Genomic DNA, 21,874 nt, shown 5'->3' with positions numbered 1-21,874 from the left:
GACGATGCGAATTCCCCCGCCGCTGCAATCAGGAGTGGGGCTCCAGCGAGGGGAGTGTGTCGGGCAACATATGGTCCCCCCTCACAGGATGTAGAGAGTCAACAAGGAGGCCATTTACTCCCAATTAGGGAAATAAAACAGGACAGGGGCCAACGCGCTACCCCAATCAGCACCAAGGGTCACTGGACAGAGGCTCCCGGCTCCAGCCCCCGTCCGTCCCGGGACGTGCACGCCGGCTTGGGGGCCAGTGAACCAGCCAGCCCGAGGCGAGGGATTGAACTAATACATAAACCACTGAGTCAACAGTGAAGAAAAACACATTATGTCCAAGTGTGGCCTTTAATTAAATAGACCGATTTTGACTTGGCCGCTCGATAATTAGGCGACATCTTATAGGCTGCATGAGTTAATTAATTAATTACTTAATTAGGGGCAATGTTGCTCCTTAGAATAGTTTTTTTTTTATTTAATGTTATTATTTGGATTTTAGACGTTGGGTTATTCATGAAAATGTCCCAAATCCAAAATAACTCTGAAACGTTTAAAATGATTCAATAACCAAAGATAACAATAGCACTTAATTTACAAATTGATCAAATAATCTAAAAAGAGCTTGTGGTGTTGTAGGTGTTTTGATTTAGGCATATTATAGGCTAAATAAATGTATATGAACTATATCTCTTATTATTTTTGTTCTAAAATATCATTTTTTTTATTATTTTTTACACGGTCTAATTTCTGATTGAGCCTATAATAATATCCTAAATTCCATCGGATTAACACTTAACTCCAACGTCCAGTAAACTGAAATGGAACGAATGGGGTTGAGTGACTGTTAACGGAGTTTATCCATTAAGCCGACCAAAAAAAAGAGGAAATGTTTAGACAGACTATCCGCGGCCTCTAATTCACTCTGGGCCAATGAAACAGATCACTGGATATGATACGAGTATAGTACAAGTATAGCCTCTATATTCTCAATTCGATAGTCCGTGAATTACACCTGATTAAAATAGATTATAGATCAGGCCCACATGGCCCCGCTGTATTAATTTTACATTATAAACTTGATCCAATTAGTCGGATTTGGGGGTTCATTCAATTTGCTCACAAGAAGAAAGCCGTGACAAGGTCACAATTCAATGATGTCGGCGCAGCTCGGACCAGATGGCGGAGACTTTCAGTAAAAGTTGATCTTGGGTCTCTTTTTTTCCCCAGCTTCGGGTTCTCGGGTTACAGGGTCTTTCTCGACCTGTCGGGGGACGCTAGCGCCACATAAATCATAAATCATAAATCACACATCGCTTTAAAAACCCACCGCTCGTCTGAAGTCGAGCCCACCACCTCACAAAAAAAAATCCAAATGGAAATGTAGCCTATATTTCCAATGTATGCTATTTATTAAGCCCCGCGCTGGATGCTATAACCTCAATACATTACATCGGGTATTTTTTTTCTTGCATTTTGGGCATAAGTGCATTATGGCTATATTTCTTCTCACGAGGAGCCCGCCCCCCGCAGCGGTGCAGCTGATTTATGTCTCTTCTCTTCATCATCAAACGGGCACTTTACCTCATTTTTGCATTTTAAAAGTTTGCATTTTATACTTCATTTTGTACTTTAGTTTGTATATTGTATATTTTGTATAGTGTTTGGTCTTTATTCTTTTTACTTACTGTATGAAGCACAATCTCAGGGGGCTCATACAGCACCAAGCATGTCACTATAATGTATGTATACCTTATGGTCCTTATATGTGACAAATAAAATAAAACGTGAAACTTGGAAGGCAAACGTGGCGCCAAAATGAATATAATTTTAATGTAAAAACAAAATTGAACAGCGTCGATCGAGGAATTATAAGCGGCAGGGGTCGTCGTCGACAAAGTGACACAAGTGAAAAATTCCCATCAGCTCCTCGGACAGGATATCATCATCAGGCGCGTTTAACCCTTGACCCTTGACCCTGGCCGCGTCCCGCCGCGCGGTGGTCAGTCAGTCCTCACTCACTAATTAAAGGAGCTTTATGAGGCTCTCGTTCAAGACGGGCCAGATGTGACCGAAGTGCAGTAAAATCTCAAAGCGGTTTACAGAACACTTACTGCACTTTAAAATGACTTGAGAAAGCGATGGGAGTCCAAGGGGGGGAAACTGCTTCTTCTTCTTCTCAGTACATTCCTCCCGGACCACGGGCTTCAGGGGAATCAATTTCACCGGCTTCACCTTTACAGTCGCTACTAAAACCTGACGGGAGACGAGACGGTCACCGGTCTACATCCGACCCGGGTAGATCACTAAAATGACAAATGTTTTAGGTTGATGTAGAAATATAAGATATTCCTTTATTGATCCCCTTGGGGGAAATCCAGGCGTCATAGCAGCATGGGGGAGGGGTATAGGGTAATAATGCAGGGAATACAATTATAGTACAGTAGAACATTTTAAGTAGGCAGTGTAAACAATATAATATAATTAACCGAGTAAACGCATGAGCAATAGGCAGTGTAATCAAGGTGCAGATGAGGCCCATCAGTCATATTACGCATTACAATAAATATGGTTACAATATATATACTAGAATCTAAATATCCATTCATTCTGGCAAAAAGAAAGACGAAAGTAAGAATAAGTTACAAAATGCAATTTATTTAAAAAGTATGCCAGTTATGACCACAGAAGAAAATCAAAGGGAATATTAAATAAATCCTCTTATGCTCATAATATATATTATATAAAAAAATACATTATTAATCATGGGACACAAGGCCTATACAGTATAATTTAAAATAACCTTTACATATTCATCCATTTAAATAAGAACACACATATACCCCCACCACAGACCTCTGGTTATTTAAAATGTATTTAACATCAAAGTTAAAATAAAACGCTTTTAACAAAAATACAACCCAACTGAAAGCATTGGTCACACGGTATATATCTGCACGCTCTTCCTTCCGACACACACACACACACTATAGATAAAGACTTCTTCTTCTCTTCTTCTCACACACACCAAGGGAACACCTGGACGGTGTGTGACCGATGGTATTACGATTGTTCGATATCGTCCCGATATGTGGCAAGCGGAAATAAATACCTGCATGTGAAGCCGGCGATGACGTAGGAACATTGGAACGAGAGTCCTCTGAGGGGCCTTACATACATACATACATACATCCATTATGACGGATCACCTTACAGCGCAGGAGGCCCCGCTACAGATCTTCAACTTTACAGACGGAGGAAAATCAGCTTTGTGAAACACGACCACCCCTCCATCCATCCCAAAACCAAGCTAATATGTTGATCTACAGCATGCGTTTAAGTTCATAACATAAATAGATTAATCCCCCCCCCCCCCCTCTCTCTAACCCTGCATCTGTTCAGCACAAGAGCTCCTATAGTCTAGGATGTACTGTAAATACTAACCATTCTTCATCCCCTGATGCACAGACACAAAGCAATCAAAAACAGCCACTCTATGAATTAAACCTTTGCTTTTTTTTCTCTCTCTGTCTCTCTCTCCGCATTATGATGTAAAGCCACACTGGATGATGAAGAGTTCTGGGAGAGAGAGAGAGAGATAGTTATTTTCTTTTTAGAAGCAGCTACAATGAGAGCGACTATAACCAAGACGGTAATCAAATACAAATTAAATTTGTTCTGTGATGGGCCATAGTCTGACAGGAGGGCATTACACGGAGAGGGATTACTCAATCAAGCCGGGTAACTGTAAATGATCATGAAATAACTTCTGAAGATCACGGGCAGCTCTGACTGTAGCCTCAAGACATCCATGAGAACAGAATAGAAAAGTAAAAAAAAAAGGCCCAATCTGTTGTAAACATGTACATTTTTGCAGTAATATGCAGTAATATATGTTATATATATGCACACGTTTGAGTGTTGACCTGTAGATGGAGTTTAAGCCTTTAACCGACCATAACTCAAAATACAGAACACACTTTTAGAAAGTGTTTAGGAATATAAATTTGAGAAAGCAAAAAAAACGTATCTTTTATCTCTCCTTTGGTATTCAGTGGTGGGGCCGTTTGGTTGCATTTGAATCACTGCACCTTTAAAGATTTAACAACATCTAGAATAACTAGCTATATGTATAACAATTTTTTTCCTAGGTAATAATAACCCTTTTGGACCGCAAATAATATTCTCATCCATCTGGAACCATTATATTGATTACAGTTCATGCAGGCCCACAGCCAATGGAATAGATGTCACAATATATTTCATAACAGTATTAGTGTAATACATTATTAGTACAGGTCCCTATAGAGCGGGAATCAGTAACAATGTCCAGACTCTCAATTCAATCCACTCCAAAATGTAAATAGAAGCTGCAGGTTATTTGCTAAAATACTTTGTATTTGTTCATGGGTTGGATAAAAAAATAAAAAATAAAAACCTTCTAATGCCAATTACTTCCGCCCCCTCGATTTCCTGAATGGAGTGAAAGTGATTTTACCCTAACGGTGCAAGGAGCTAATGGTTGGAAGTAAGGAATGACAAGGATCTCTAAACACACAGGACATTTGAACCCCCCCCCCCCCCCAGACAGACATCAGGAGGGGGAGGCCAGGGGCTCCGTCGGGCTCTGGATGGAGCCTTCAGTCCGCTCACAGTCCCGCTCGCTCCTCTTTGGTTCAGTCACTGGGGGGCAGTCTTGGTGGCTGGAGGCTCCCTCCTCCGCCTCCCCCTGCTTCTCCGTCTCTCCCCCCGGTTTGGGCTCCTCGTCTGGACTAGGCTGCACTACTACAACCTCCCCGTTCTCCTGGATCCCCTTCTCCTCCTCCTCCTCCTCCTCCTTCCTCTCTCCTGGGGTTTCCACCGCGCTCCCCCTCTTCTCCACCTCCTCCTCCGCCCCCTTTCTCGGTTGGTCCTTCTCCTCTTCCTTCCTCAGTCTCTCCCTCTCCCCCTCCCCCCGCTGCCTCTCCTCCTCCAGCTCCTCCTCCTCCCCGGCGTTGAGGGACAGCTGCAGCATCAGCTCCTCCAGCTTGTGGGCCTTGCGCAGCTCGTTCTGCTGGATGATGGCACACAGGTGCTCCGTCAGCTGCTCCTTCACCTCCGTCCTCTTGTGGAAGTCCAGCTTCGCCGCCACGTACTCCGTCTCCGCCTTCTCATAGCGCTTCCTGGGGCGAGAGAGAGAGAGAGAGAAGGGGGTGGAGGGTAGATGGATTATATACTTTTTTGTTGTTGTTTTTTGGACTTAGAAGATCAAACAACTCATTTAGCGAAGGTGCAAGTACCGAAACATAGTAAAACAAAGTAAAACATAGTACCATGTAGTAAAACATAGTACCATGTAGCAAAACATAGTACCATGTAGCAAAACATAGTACCATGTAGCAAAACATAGTACCATGTAGCAAAACATAGTACCATGTAGTAAAACATAGTTTCAGGGTTCAGGGATGACATTAGGACAACAGAAAGGGAACTCATGGGAGAGAGGTAGGGCAAATAAAGTCTTTAAAAATAAATGAAAAACGGTTAAAGGGGCAGTTTATGCAAAATTAAAAAACATATTTTTCCGCTTACTTGGGAGTGCTATAAAGTATAAATCCATCTATCATTCATCATTATGGGGGTGTGGTTTGGTAGAAAACAGTCCCTACATGAAACTGCTGCACAACAAGGTCTGTGGATTAACTTGAGTAACACGAGTCATGATTTCTGGAAAGACGTTGCTGTTGAGTTCTTCCAAATGTACAGTATTTTCTTGGTGCTTTGAGCGCCACCGACTGAGTGACATTCAGCTCCACTGTATTGGAGTGACAGCCGATCCCTGCAGAACCAAGCTAAATCACACCAGAACCATCTGGAAGGACAGACGGCTAGGGATGGGAATCGAGAATCGGAATCGATTGGGAACCGGTCCTAATTGTCCGATTCCTGGAATCGCATGCCTCTGTGACTATCGATTCCTCTCATCGATGCCATGTTTTTCCGACAGTTGCGCATTTAAAAACAATAACGTTAGCGCCACATGCAGCCATAGCAGACTATTTGATTGCTTGACTAGGAAAACCTGAAGGGCTCGATATTGCGACCGTTTTGTGTGTGCAGTGAAAACTGTAAGTGCTTTGCATCCTAGTCATTCATTTACATGGTAAAGTAACGTTAGCCGCTAGCTAGATAAATAGCCATGCTCATTGCAGAGAGAGAACACTGAGCTGGCCTTTATTTATACAGGTAGGTTATTGCTAACAAATTATCTTTTGCAATAACAACCTGTTTTAATGCAACTACAGTTCAATAGATAAAATTAGTTCTCAAATACATTATTTTATTTATAGTCAATTTTTTTTTTTTACAGTTTTTGTATTTTTATGACATGGGGCTCAACAATAAATGATAAATGACAATCAGAAATGTCAAGTTGCATGTTGTTATTCTAACCAGCTTAGTTCGGTTGCATTTCCAATTTATTTATGCAAATTATAAATGTAGCAGGAATCGATAAGGGAATCAATAAAGAATCGGATCGATAAGCAGAATCGATAATGGAATCGGATCGATAAAATCGTATCAATTCCCATCCCTACAGACGGCACTCTAAGTAAATTGAGTCCTGCATATCTGAACTACAATCCTGGCTGACCCACAGCCTCCTCAAACTCAACAGTGAAAAGACGGAACCATTCTTCACCGGCACCAAATCCACCCTCTGCAGATCCGGACCCATCACACTCACTATAAATGATCAACCATCACCCCCTCCCCCCTGGTTCGCAACCTCGGCGTCATCCTGGATCCCACCCTCTCATTTGACCCCCACGTCCGCTCAGTCATCAAAACCTCATACTTTCACCTCCGCAACAGATAGTTCCCTGTGGTTCCATCTTTCTTTGTTTTTTATTTGCCTATTGTCAGCGACTTCGGGTCATTGAGAAGCACTATATAAAATAAATTAAATTATTATTATTATTAGAAAACAGTTGGTAGTTTTCTTCTTATTTATATATTCTTTGTGTCCTCATATCCCAGTAGAATCACCGATGGTTACTGTCACAGTGTCCTCATATCCCAGTAGAATCACCATGGTTACTGTCACAGTGTCCTCATATCCCAGTAGAATCACCATGGTTACTGTCACAGTGTCCTCATATCCCAGTAGAATCACCATGGTTACTGTCAGTGTCCTCATATCCCAGTCAAATCACCATGGTTACTGTCAGTGTCCTCATATCCCAGTCAAATCACCATGGTTACTGTCAGTGTCCTCATATCCGAGTAAAATCACCATGGTTACTGTCACAGTGTCCTCATATCCCAGTAAAATCACCATGGTTACAGTCATAGTGTCCAAGGAGTTGTTCTACTAGTCACATCATCTATTAATGACATCATTGCTCAAGTCTCTCTGGTAGTCACCTTAAAAAAGGGGCACTTTTTGATTCATTTGACATAATCTCACACACATCCCAAAACAGTTTTGCACACATTCATTCAGTTTGACAGTTATTGAGAGTAAATTAGTTTGAATATGTCACCGCTGAGGTCATCGAGGACATTGAATCCTTGTGTTGTGTTCATTACAGCTCCATGAAATGATGTAGATGAAGAAATAGCAACACCTTGTCTTATAAGAACTGATACTTCATCATTGAGCTGTAATTAACACAAGGATTCAAAGTCCCTGATGATGACATCACTGGTGGCCAAAGTAAAACTCATTTACTATCAATAACTGAATGTGTGCAAAGCGGTTTTTGGATGTGTGAGATTATGAGCAAAATGAATCATAGTTTTTAGTTTGGTGGAGTGGCCCTTTAAGGAGATCTGTTCCTGTCCACAAATCAGAACTGAGCTTTACAGTATTACAGACATACCACGTGTGAATTCTATATTTAAGGTGGATTTTCCGTTTAATTAAAGAACATCCCGAGAAGGAAAAACAGGCTCCTCTGAGAGGAACTAAGAGTGACGAAGGTTTAAAAGGTGGTTTGTAAACACGTTACAAGTGCTCAGTGTAAAGACAGCATGTCACCAGTGCTTAAAGCATCCTGCGGGGGGCGTCGTTTCCAGAGTAAAAAAAAAAATACATAGATGTACAGTAAATGTCTGTCCCGTCACAATGCATTTTTTGTCAGTGACGTGTAGAATAAATTAAACGACTACTTTCATTACCAGACCATGACTTTAAAAATTATATAATTTACACTGCCTATTTTTACTTTTATACTGTACTATAATCTCATTGCCTGTATTATGTCTTCTACTATTACCCTGCATATACCTGTACCCCCCCTCCCCCGTGCTGCTATGATGCCTGGGTTTCCCCAAGGGGATCAATAAAGGAATATCTTATCACAGGGTTCCCACAGACATTGCTAAATGAAATTCAAGGACTTTTAAGTACTTTTCCAAGCACAATTTTTCATTTTCAAGGATGCCACTCGAAGGATACAATTCACTTTTAAATGCTGTTTTTTTAACACTTTGGCTGCCATGAAACGTGTTTTGACGTCATTGCGGGCCATGCTCAAGTTGCCGGAGGACGCTGTACAGCGTCCTTATATCAATATTTCAAAAATCTGCGATCGGATTCATATGTCCCCTCCGCTGGCCTGAGATCCACCAGCAGGACCCACTGAGCTCTCTGGCGGTTCAGGAGCGCCATCTGGTGGCCGATCGGCGCAATCGCTTAAACAGGATGTGCCATAGAGGTTGTGCTAGACGTCCGTATTGCTTCCGGCCACTCTGTACATGTCCCGGGACTCTGGCTCGTCACGCTACATAGCGATCGATTGCCAATAACTCGATAAACAACATGATTTGGACGTATATACCATTATACAAGCTGGAGATGGACCGGGTAAATCGCCATCCCATAATGATAGAATTTCTACTCTACGATGATCGCCCAACGGCGCGCGGAGACTGGGGTGAGTTTTAGCGTGTAACGTTACCGTCTTCGATACTAACTGCTATTATCAACATTTGACCCACATTAGATGATTGGTATAATGCTGCCCACGGAATTATAAACGCCCCCTCGCCCATCCGGTCAACATCAGATGACGTGTAGTAACTTCTAGAAGTAAGTCTAGTTGGAATTTTTTATATCGCGCTGATTGCCATCAAACTGTATTTCATCATCAATATAATGCATTTGGGGCTATATATCACGTTCTGGAGAAAGCTGCAGAAAGAGATGAAAACACACTTATACATTAGACCATACTTTACTATGAATATGTGAATGAAAAAGTTTAACGTTGCTACACTATGAACAATACATATAGGACTTTGAATGGGCCCTAATAATGGCAATGTAGCAATAGAATTTAAAAAGTTATAGCCCTGCAAAGAAGGGGACTTTCTCCATAGACAAATAGCGCTGGCAATCTATGGTATATCATGAATTTAACCTTAGGCAGCCAAAGTGTTAAGCATCTTCTTGGCCTGCTTGCCAGCTAGAGCAGGGGTGGCCAACCAGTCAGAGACTAAGTGCCACAAAAATTACTGTGGTACCACAAAGAGCCACACCATATACCAGCGTTTCTAAACCTTTTTTTTCAGTCACGGCACCCTTCATGTGTTTATAGGTCTCACCCTCTGGCCTCTGAAGTTGCTAATGTCTTTTTTATTTGGGCCTCACAGGGTTAAAAGTACCCTGTGAGACCCACGGTTGCAAAATTACAAAATCACTTTTAGCCATTTAAAAAAATAATGTTTATTTAAATTTTTTTAAAGGGGAACTATTTATTTCACTATTTGGGCACTTTTACACAATTCCTGTGAGTCTATGGAACACCTAGGTTTTTTTCAAATGGTGAGGTAAGTACCACGTCCTTCCTTCCTCTAGATTTAACGTACGGTTTGTATTTCTAATCAAGTACTCAAAAACCGCATTTTTCTATCTCAAGATCTTAAGCCGTTTTGAGGCTGGGCTCCAACCACTGTGTGGCCTGGTGCCAACTGCCACATCAACTGCCACATTATTATGCAGCTGAGAAATCTCTGACATCACAGATATGCAAATTTTCAGATGACTCAGTTCAGTGAGGGTGAATATTGTGAGAGGAGAATTGGAAGAATGCGCCAATATGAGAATTAGAGACATAGATCCTATTAATATAAGTCCACATAGCTAAGAAACAATAAACACTGAAAAAGGCCATTTATAAGATAGTTCCCATTTAAGCACATGTATAGTCAATTGGTCCTGTTGTTCAGCCTCACAATGCTATTTGATAGTAAATGTGTTTATATGTCCCACTCTCTGGCCTCTGAAGTTGCTAATGTCTTTTTAATTTGGGCCTCACAGGGTTAACCTCTTAAGCCCGAGATATACAGTAAAAGTGTATATTTTCAGCATTACGTTTGTTTACCAATTATTTTAACTGTTATTAGTGAAATATAAGATTATAGAAATCTCAGGGCATTGAGTCGGAAACCGGCGCATATTGACAGGAGGAAGTGGCACATCCAAAAGTGAGTGTAGTCTTTTGAAGGAAGAGACTCAGGGCTTTCAAATTTTGAAAAACGACCCTACCCAGCTCACACCAGCCCCTGTCAATCATCTGACTTCTGGATTATCTCCCACAAACCTGAACGTTATTGCCATAAAACAGAACGCAGTTAGTTTCTCTACCTTTCTGTGAACGTCTTGCAAAAAACGGTGTTGCAATATGATGAAAAATGGTGGAGAAATTCCCTAGATTCAGATACCAAGAACATGCAAATGGACCATTTAAAAAAAGAAATTAAATGTTTATTCTACATCCTTGTGGAATGAGTGACATAAAAAAAAAAAAAAGAAGAGCCGCACATTGACGGGCAAAGAGCCGCATGCGGCTCGTGAGCCACGGGTTGGCCACCCCTGAGCTAGAGCATCACACGCACAGAAATGAGGAAAAGCAGTTGGAGCGTGCGAGACAGCGACTAGTCAGATTTGATTAAAACAGAAACAATTAAAAACGATTTCATGATTCAGAACAATTTGATCATGGATGAACAAAACATTCAATGCGAATGGTTGATTTGAATTTCAAGGACTTTTTAAGCACATTGTTAAAAAATGGGCTGTTGTCAAGGAATTCCAGGTCTCTACTTTTTTTGGTAAAAAAAATCAAGCACTTTAACCCATTCTCTTCCACGCTTATATCCATCCTTATACCATCCTCTGCCAGCTCTATTTGTCTATAAAGATGTTCCCCTTCTTTGCAGGGCTATAACTTTTTAAATTGTATTGCTAAATTGACATTACTATGGCCCATTCAACGTCAAGTATCCATCGTTTAGGATGTAGCAACGTTCTACTTTTTCATTCACATATTCATACTAAAATACGGTCTAAAGCAGAACTAAAGCATTCTGCAGAATGTGAGTTATAGCCATAAATACTAGTGATGCACGATATATCGGCCGCCGATATAATATCGGCCGATATGGCCGTTTTTTTACACATCGGTATCGGTCCGATATCAATAGGGCCGATATTTATATAATTTTTTCTTTTTACATGTTTTGGCCTTAAATAGTTTCAAAATATCAGTCATTTCTGAAAATAAGTTACAAAAGTAAAAAAATTATGCGTTTTGGAAAATAGCTCTTTATTTGATTATCATAAAAAAGTGTTTTCTATACAGAGATATCGACATCGGTAAATATCGGTATCGGCTAGAACAGCAATATTAATATCGGTTATCGGTATTGGCCACAATTTTCACATCGGTGCATCACTAATAAATACATATATTAGATCATCAAATGTAGTTCGATACCGATTGACGTCAGATTAAAAATGTCAATTGTACAAGGTCCTAAACGTCATGCCTCATCATCTGCTGGTGACCAGAGGGGGGGGTTTATAAGTCCGTGGCCGACGTTAAATCATTCATGTAGTATGGGTCATATATTGATCAGATGAGTTTGTATCGAAAATAATAATCAAACACGCTGAAACTCACCGCAGCTTCCTCTGACCGTTGGGTGATCAGCGTGGAGCAGAAAGATCGCCATTATGGGATGTTGATATATGCGATCCATTTCCAGGTTGTATAATACTATATACGTCCAAATCATGTTGTTTATCGAGTTATTGGCAACGGATCGCTATCCAGTGTATCAAGCTGGAGTCCCGCGAGCGATAGCGAGTGGCCGGACGAAATATCGGTGAGCACCACTTCCGGCCACTCACTTCCGGTTTTGGCGATTCGCCGATCGGCCACCAGATGGCGGTCTTGAACCGTTGGAGAGTTGAGAGGAGATCAACAGCAAGTCTCAAGTCTGGGTGAAATATGATTGCCATGACAGATTTTTGAAATATTGATCTCAAAGACGCTGTACGACGTCATTGGCAGATTAAGCATGGCGAGCAATGACGTCTAAAGTCGTCCTTGGCGATTAAAGGGTTAAGCACCTCAAGGACCTTGTGTGAACCCTGGATTCACGACTGCCACAGGCCTCCGTTGTATCTGAGAATGTGTCTTAAGAACCCATGAGTCACCACATGTTGCCATGCTGACATCTGAGGTGCATTTCAGCAGCCCCCCCCCATGAGAAGTCGCTCTATTGTGCCTTAAATACGTTGGTTGAAGAGGAGGAAGAGGAGGCATTCTTCCACAGACACTGTGTTACATTACGAGAGGAAAAACAAGTGACGCAGAAGATGTTTTCATGGCATTTCAGACAGATGTTGGTAGTTATTTTCTGCTATTGTTTTGTTTTCCAAGAATTACTTGGAAGCCACATGTCAAAAAGACCAGTGTGGTAAATCACATTGTCCGAATAAATAGCGCTTAAGTAAACAAAAAATGAATAATTCATAACATTTGATACACTACGGACACTTATTTTTACTGTTTTGCATTTATCTTTCCATTAATACAAAAAGTATTTAGAAATCTTCATTCTTCCTTTCACGGCTATTTGACATGTATTATACAAATAAAACTTTGGACTTTTCTCAGCCCCGGGTTGAAATGAGAAATATATAAGTTCATCCTGGGATCCAAGTTAATGAAAACATTTTCAACTCTCATCACATGAGGAGCAGCCAGCAGTGAACCTACAACTCTCATCACATGAGGAGCAACCAGCAGTGAACCTACAACTCTCATCACATGAGGAGCAGCCAGCAGTCAACCTACAACTCTCATCACATGAGGAGCAGCCAGCAGTCAACCTACAACTCTCATCACATGAGGAGCAACCGGCAGTCAACCTACAACTCTCATCACATGAGGAGCAACCGGCAGTCAACCTACAACTCTCATCACATGAGGAGCAACCAGCAGTCAACCTACAACTCTCATCACATGAGGAGCAGCCAGCAGTCAACCTACAACTCTCATCACATGAGGAGCAGCCAGCAGTCAACCTACAACTCTCATCACATGAGGAGCAGCCAGCAGTCACCCTACAACTCTCATCACATGAGGAGCAGCCAGCAGTCAACCTACAACTCTCATCACATGAGGAGCAGCCAGCAGTCAACCTACAACTCTCATCACATGAGGAGCAACCAGCAGCCAACCTACAACTCTCATCACATGAGGAGCAGCCAGCAGTCAACCTACAACTCTCATCACATGAGGAGCAGCCAGCAGTCAACCTACAACTCTCATCACATGAGGAGCAGCCAGCAGTCAACCTACAACTCTCATCACATGAGGAGCCACCAGCAGTCAACCTACAACTCTCATCACATGAGGAGCCACCAGCAGTCAACCTACAACTCTCATCAAATGAGGAGCAACCAGCAGTCAACCTACAACTCTCATCACATGAGGAGCAACCAGCAGTCAACCTACAACTCTCATCACATGAGGAGCAACCAGCAGTCAACCTACAACTCTCATCACATGAGGAGCAGCCAGCAGTCAACCTACAACTCTCATCACATGAGGAGCAACCAGCAGTCAACCTACAACTCTCATCACATGAGGAGCAGCCAGCAGTCAACCTACAACTCTCATCACATGAGGAGCAGCCAGCAGTCAACCTACAACTCTCATCACATGAGGAGCAGCCAGCAGTCAACCTACAACTCTCATCACATGAGGAGCCACCAGCAGTCAACCTACAACTCTCATCACATGAGGAGCAGCCAGCAGTGAACCTACAACTCTCATCACATGAGGAGCAGCCAGCAGTCAACCTACAACTCTCATCACATGAGGAGCCACCAGCAGTCAACCTACAACTCTCATCACATGAGGAGCAACCAGCAGTCAACCTACAACTCTCATCAAATGAGGAGCAACCAGCAGTCAACCTACAACTCTCATCACATGAGGAGCAGCCAGCAGTGAACCTACAACTCTCATCACATGAGGAGCAACCAGCAGTCAACCTACAACTCTCATCACATGAGGAGCAGCCAGCAGTCAACCTAGGGCTGGGCGATAAAACGATAACGATAACTATCGCGATAAATTATTTCCTCGAAATAAACATGAAACGTGGTCGCAAAGTTTCGATATATCGATTTTCCAAGCTTGGCTCCGTTCAGCCTCGGCTCAGCACACTCACTCACAACAACCAGCGTTACGTGATGACGTGCTTATGCACAACAGCTAACAACCAATCAGTGAAGGAGATGGCCGAGACCCGGAAGGAGGTAGGACGCGACTCGCGTAACAACAAGGCTTGGTAGGCTAATTAGCTTGCACGCCGTTGTTTTATATATTTACGTGCCGAGTATGTGTGTGTTTTTAATTCTGAGGCCACGTTTATGGTAGTGTGGGATATACAGTGGACGTCGTTTCAATATATTGTGGCGGAAGAGAGTATTTTAGTGTCATATTTAGCACATTGTCATGGAATCCACCGCTTAGAACCAACAGGCTGGCTAGGATAACTAGCTTGCACGGCACTGTTTTATATATTTACGTGCCGAGTATGTGTGTGTTTTGAATTCTGAGGCCACGTTTATGGTAGTGTGGGATATACAGTGGACGTCGTTTCAATATATTGTGGCGGAAGAGAGTATTTTAGTGTCATATTTATTGTCATGAGATACTCCGCTTGTCGGCTAACGTGCGCAGACTGATGACGACATCAACTCGACTTGAGACATTCGCAGCAGCATAAGAAGTTAATTAAACTTGACGGACATTATATCGACGATAATTATCGATATCGAATTATATGAAAATAATTTTATAATTTTATCGCGATAACGTTTTTGGTCATATCGCCCAGCCCTAAGTCAACCTACAACTCTCATCACATGAGGAGCAACCGGCAGTCAACCTACAACTCTCATCACATGAGGAGCCACCAGCAGTCAACCTACAACTCTCATCACATGAGGAGCAACCGGCAGTCAACCTACAACTCTCATCACATGAGGAGCAACCAGCAGTCAACCTACAACTCTCATCACATGAGGAGCAACCACCAGTCAACCTACAACTCTCATCACATGAGGAGCAACCAGCAGTCAACCTACAACTCTCATCACATGAGGAGCAACCAGCAGTCAACCTACAACTCTCATCACATGAGGAGCAGCCAGCAGTCAACCTACAACTCTCATCACACGAGGAGCCACCAGCAGTCAACCTACAACTCTCATCACATGAGGAGCAGCCAGCAGTCAACCTACAACTCTCATCACATGATGAGCAACCAGCAGTCAACCTACAACTCTCATCACATGAGGAGCAACCAGCAGTCAACCTACAACTCTCATCACATGAGGAGCAGCCAGCAGTCAACCTACAACTCTCATCACATGAGGAGCAACCAGCAGTCAACCTACAACTCTCATCACATGAGGAGCAGCCAGCAGTCAACCTACAACTCTCATCACATGAGGAGCAACCAGCAGTCAACCTACAACTCTCATCACATGAGGAGCAGCCAGCAGTCAACCTACAACTCTCATCACATGAGGAGCCACCAGCAGTCAACCTACAACTCTCATCACATGAGGAGCCACCAGCAGTCAACCTACAACTCTCATCACATGAGGAGCAACCAGCAGTCAACCTACAACTCTCATCACATGAGGAGCAACCAGCAGTCAACCTACAACTCTCATCACATGAGGAGCAGCCAGCAGTCAACCTACAACTCTCATCACATGAGGAGCCACCAGCAGTCAACCTACAACTCTCATCACATGAGGAGCCACCAGCAGTCAACCTACAACTCTCATCACATGAGGAGCAGCCAGCAGTGAACCTACAACTCTCATCACATGAGGAGCAACCAGCAGTCAACCTACAACTCTCATCACATGAGGAGCCACCAGCAGTCAACCTACAACTCTCATCACATGAGGAGCAGCCAGCAGTCAACCTACAACTAGGGCTGGTTGAGGGAAGAAAGATCCCTATATTCAGAGGCCCCCCCCCCCCGATATTGATGTATACCACGATACATCGCGGTACCACGATATATGACAATATCTACTTAGGTATGGAAAATCACATGTCAGATAATCCAATGAATGTTTATCATATTGGTCGTGGTTGGTAATGAATGTTTATCATATTAGTCATGGTTGGTAATGAATGTTTATCAAATGTGCCACCAGAGGGAGAAACACACTTGATCAGGTTTATACCAACATAGCCCATGCTTATAGAGCCACGGTGTACCCCCACCTAGTTCTATCAGATCATGTGTCGCCAAAAATCAGATCCAGCAGACCCGAAGCCAGGTCTGTCAGGATCTGGCCTGAGGACGCCATCCTTAAACTCCAGGACTGCTTCAGCACCACAGACTGGGACATTTTCGGTGGCCTGGGAGTGTCGACACGTAGGTCTCTGGACATTTTCTCTCTCTCTGTGCTCGACTATATCACTTTCTGTGTAGACATTGTTACAACTTGGAAGCAGATCCGCGTCTTTCCAAATGTCAAACCCTGGATGACACAGAACATAAAATCACTATTACGAGCCAGGAATGCAGCGCATAGATCAGGTGACACCAACGCATACAGTGCAGCGAGATCAGACCTGAAAAAGGGAGTCAGATCTGCTAAGCTGTCATACAAAAACCGCATTGAAGCCCACTTCAACAGCGCCTCAAACCCCCGTCAGGTATGGAAGGGTGTCGGGGCTATATCGGACTACAAGGGAAGAACATCCCCCCCTGTCAACGGCAGCGCCCCCCCTAGCGGAGGAGTTAAACATCTTTTATGCACGTTTTAACAGAGACAACAAGGACCCGGTGTCGCCCCCTCTCCCCTCTGAGGGCTCCACCATAGTCCCGAGCACTCATGAGGTTAGACTCAGTCTACAAAACATCAACACAAGGAAGGCAGCGGGGCCTGATGGAGTCCTGGGACGGGTGCTCAAGGACTGTGCGGCTGAACTAGCCCCAGTTCTCACCACCATCTTCAACCTGTCTCTGGGCTCATCCTGGGTTCCCGCATGTCTTAAAGCAGCAACAATAGTCCCAGTTCCAAAGAAACCTAAAGTCACAGGCCTGAACGACTACAGACCTGTGGCACTCACCCCCATCGTCGCAAAATGCTTTGAGAGACTGGTCATGAAACATATAAAAGCCTCCATACCGCCATCATTAGACCACAACCAGTTTGCCTACAGGAAGAACAGGTCAACAGAGGATGCTATTGCCATTGTGTTGCACACTCTGCTGGAACATCTAGAGCACAGGCACACATATGGTAGACTCCTTTTTGTTGACTTCAGGTCAGCTTTCAACACTATTCTACCCAACAAGCTCCACAGTAAACTGCACAAACTCTGACTGAACACCACACTATGCAACTGGATCTTGGACTTTCTCACAAATCGCACACAACATGTCAGGATTGGCAAGCACACATCCCCCACCCTGGCCATTCGCACCGGGGCCCCTCAGGGGTGTGTACTCAGCCCACTTCTCACACACGACTGTTGTTCCTCCTCTCCATCTAACCTCATAGTAAAATTTGCAGACGACACAACAGTGCTTGGCCTCATCAGAGGGAATGATGAGACCTCATACAGGAGGGAGGTTAAGCAACTAGTGGAGTGGTGCGATGGTCATAACCTTGCTCTCAACCCCACGAAGACCAAGGAGATGATCATCGATTTCCGCAGAACTGGTGACCTCAGCCACTCTCCACTCCTCATTGGGAATGAGGAGGTGGAGAGGGTTTCAAAATTTAAGTTTCTGGGCGTGACAATGTCTGATGACCTGTCCTGGGGGGTCAGCATTGCCTCTGCTGTGGGCAAAGCACAGCAGCGCCTTTTCTATCTTAGGAAGCTTAAATGGGCTAAACTCCCACAGGGACTGATGGCCAACTTCTACCACTGCACAGTAAAGAGTGTGCTCACGTACAGGCTACTGGTGTGGTTTCCTAGCTGCACCAGGGCAGAGAAGGAGGCCCTCCACAGAGTGGTCAAGGCTGCGAGGAGGATCACTGGAGCTAGCCTCCCAAATATCTCCACAGTCTTTACCTCCCGCTGCCTACGGCGTATAAATAACATCTTACAAGACCAGTACCACCCAGCAAACCATCTCCTTCAACTGCTGCCCTCTGGCCGAAGGTACAGATCCATCCAGTCCGGAACCAGCAGACTGACCAACAGCCTCTACCCCCCCCCGCATCCCACCCCCGGTGACATAACTCCCACTCCCACATTACAACAATAACTGAACCGGACTTGCATTGCTGCACTATACAATATTTCATCCTTTGCAAGTCAACGCCCCCCCCCCCTCCTTCCATTAACTCACTGGACTGAAATATTTATATTTATTAATTTATTTGCACTAGCACTAAATGCACTTGGGACAATGATGGTATGTTATATATTGAGGACATTGGGACATTGATACTTTATTACTATATTACTATTATTATTGACATTATTATTTTGCACATGCTATATCTTATGTTTGTATGCCAGTGGTGATGTTCCTAACCAATCTTCGTTGTACCAACAATGACAAATAAAGATCTATTCTATTCTATTGAACTGTATGGTAATGATGTTTATCATGTCAGTTCTGCTTGGTAATGAATGTTTATCATATTAGTCCTGTATGGTAATGAATGTTTATCATATTAGTCCTGCTGGGTAATGAATGTTTATCATATTAGTCTTGCTTAGTAATGGATGTTTATCATATTAGTCCTGCTGGGTAATGAATGTTTATCATATTAGTCCTGCTGGGTAATGAATGTTTATCATATTAGTCCTGCTTGGTAATGGATGTTTAACAAAGTGGGATACAATCAACTGAAACTCTCAAAACATTTCAGAAATCCCTTTTGTGAGATAAGACTTACCGTTTGCTTTAGCCAATACAAATTGTAAATCACAATTCTCAGTTAACCCCTTCACTGCGACAACACACAGAAGGTTAACGAAAGGTTATGACTTATACCCTAGTTATACTAGTACTGGCTGAGCGTCTCGCTCTTCGCCATACCGAGATATACCCCCATCTCCAGTACCTACATCTCCAGTACCTACTGTACTTCATTAACGAAATGCACTTGACCAGGCCCCGCCCCGGACATGGTCATACTCGCCCTTCCTCGGGAAAAAGTTTCCACCATAGAAAACCCAACCAAGGGACCTCAGGGCGCGCTAAGAGCGAGACGCTCAGCCAGTACTCGTATAACTAGGTTATAGTCAGGGCACAAAATTAACTTTGACTCACCGGCCAGTGGCGGGTAGATGGGAAAATTCTACCCGCCAAGCATATTTCTTACCGGCCAAAAACAATATGCATTTTTGTGTCACATATATAAAAAAAATCTCAGTGTCACTCGCCAAACCTAAAATATGCCCGCCATTGGCGGGTGGCAGGCTCTAATTTCGTGCCCTGGTTATAGTCATAACCTTTCGTTATATAGCGTACTGGCCAATCGCGTCTCACTCTTCGCCATACCGAGATATGGGGCAGAGCAGACGCATGGCCCAACAAATGTACCCCCTGAGGACCCACAAGCCCTACCACCAGGGGGGAGGAGAGTCCCGTCCACCCGCCCTTCCTAGTGAAGAGGGTGCGGCAGTCAACTCCACCAAAGTGCGAAAAAAGAGGGAACTAGAGACCCCTAAAAAGGCACAGCACAGGCGGGACCACGTGTGACACATAACCCCGTGGCACACACCCACACACCCCTGCTAACCCACCGAAGGGCGGGAGGCAGGGGAGGTCCCAGACCTCAGAACCGCCTGGGAGACAGAACCCCCAGTCATGTCCATGAGGTAAAACCTAACGAAGGGACCCGGGGAGGACCAAGAGGCCGCAGCACAGATGTCCTGCACCGAGGCCCCCCCTAACAAGGCGGCAGAGTGAGCCCCGACACCCCCAGGGGGGGCCAGTCCAGCCAACGTGTAGCAAAGGGCAATGTCCTCGCACAACCAATGTGACAGGCGCTGTTTGGACAGTGCCTTACCAGCGGAATCGGTCCCAGACCTGCCCGACTATGTCTGGACGTAATCCCCACTCGTCAGGGTGAGGACCGCCCTGCGACATCACACCTGCACCCACATTCACCCTACCGGGGATGTGGAGAGCCCTCAGGCTGCGCAGATGGAGAAACGCCCATAGCCAGCCGACCGGTGCAGACGTGGGGAAGCGTACTCCTCCCGTCTGTCGATATACGACGCTGACGTCGTGTTGTCCGTCCTGATCAAAACACCGTTTGAGGACCAGAAGGATTGCCTTCAATTCCAACACATTGAATGTATCGCAGACCGGGCAGCATGGTCTTGCCAGCTGCCCCCTACTGCGTTGGCCTGACGCGTCCCCCCGCCCAGTGAGGGAGGCGTCGGTGAAGACCGTGACGTGTGACAGCCTGCTGCCCATGGGGACCCCGCTGGTGAGGGCCCCAGGCCTTAGCCGCTTCCACTTGCCTCTCACCGGGTCTATTTCCATAATGGAAAACCACCTCTGTATCCTCCTCATGAGGTGAAGAGGAGGCCAAGAGGGACCACGGAATGAGCAGATGCCATCATACCAAGCAGGCGCATCACGGACAGCGCCGTAACCGTCCTAGGACGGAACCTCCCGAGCGCGCCGAGAACACCCACTCGCCGCCGCTCCGAGAGGGATGCCCATATAGACCTTGAGCTTAGAATAAGCCCAAGTACTCCACACCTTGACTGGGAAGAGGAGTACTCTACTTCCAGTCTACAGCTAAACCCAGGCTGGTGAGGAATTCCACCACCTGCCTGGTATGAGACCTGACGATCTACCTTGACCGCCAAGGACCAGAACGTCGTCCAGGGCAGAATACACTTCGTAACCCCTGACGACGCAAAGGCCCCAGTGCGGTCTCCACGCACTTGGTGAAGATGCGGGGAGCCAGAGAATAGCCGAACGGCAGCCTCTGGTACTCATACGCTAAACCCTGCAAAGGAAGCGTAGGTAAGCCCTAGGATGGAAGATCAGGGATGTGCAGAGAATATTCCAGGGGCTGGAAAAATCTCTGGCGAAAACCCAACATTGTTCAATTTCTCTCTGCATTTCATAACAACTAGTTACATGGAGTGCACTGCAACGTCCATGATGGAAACGAAAAAAAAGAGGAAGGGCGAGTATGACCATGTCCGGTGTTTTATAGGAGACACTGGGGCGGGGCCTGTTCAAGTGCATGGGTGCACTGTCATCCCCACCTGTCTGAAGAAGTCCACCATCATCCCTGTACCCAAAAAGTCTACGCCCGCTTGCCTCAATGACTACCGCCCTGTAGCCCTCACCTCCATAGCCATGAAGTGCTTTGAGAAGCTAGTGAAGGGCTACATCTGTTCCTCCCTCCCCATCAACCTGGACCCCCTGCAATTTGCATACCGCCCTAACAGATCCACGGAGGACACCATAGCCCATGTGCTGCACACAGCAGCATAACACCTGGACAAGAGGCAGGGGAACTATGTGAGACTACAGCTCAACATTCAATACCATAGTCCCCTCCAAA

At 44.6% G+C, this 21,874-nt stretch overlaps 1 protein-coding gene across 1 annotated transcript in view; it reads right to left on the bottom strand.

The window, feature by feature from the left end:
* Window positions 1–3,369: 3,369 nt before the first annotated feature.
* gorab (golgin, rab6-interacting) overlaps window positions 3,370–21,874 on the bottom strand; it is a 30,316-nt gene continuing 11,811 nt past the window's right edge. The window contains exon 5 of the mRNA XM_084338055.1: window positions 3,370–5,150. Within this exon, the coding sequence (XP_084194181.1) occupies window positions 4,583–5,150 (568 nt within the window). The 3' untranslated portion in view covers window positions 3,370–4,582. The remainder of the gene's footprint in view (window positions 5,151–21,874) is intronic.

Source organism: Notolepis coatsorum, assembly GCF_963971535.1.
Source record: "Notolepis coatsorum genome assembly, chromosome: 2".
Classification (NCBI taxonomy): domain Eukaryota; kingdom Metazoa; phylum Chordata; class Actinopteri; order Aulopiformes; family Paralepididae; genus Notolepis; species Notolepis coatsorum.
This window is presented reverse-complemented; position numbering and strand designations above follow the sequence as displayed.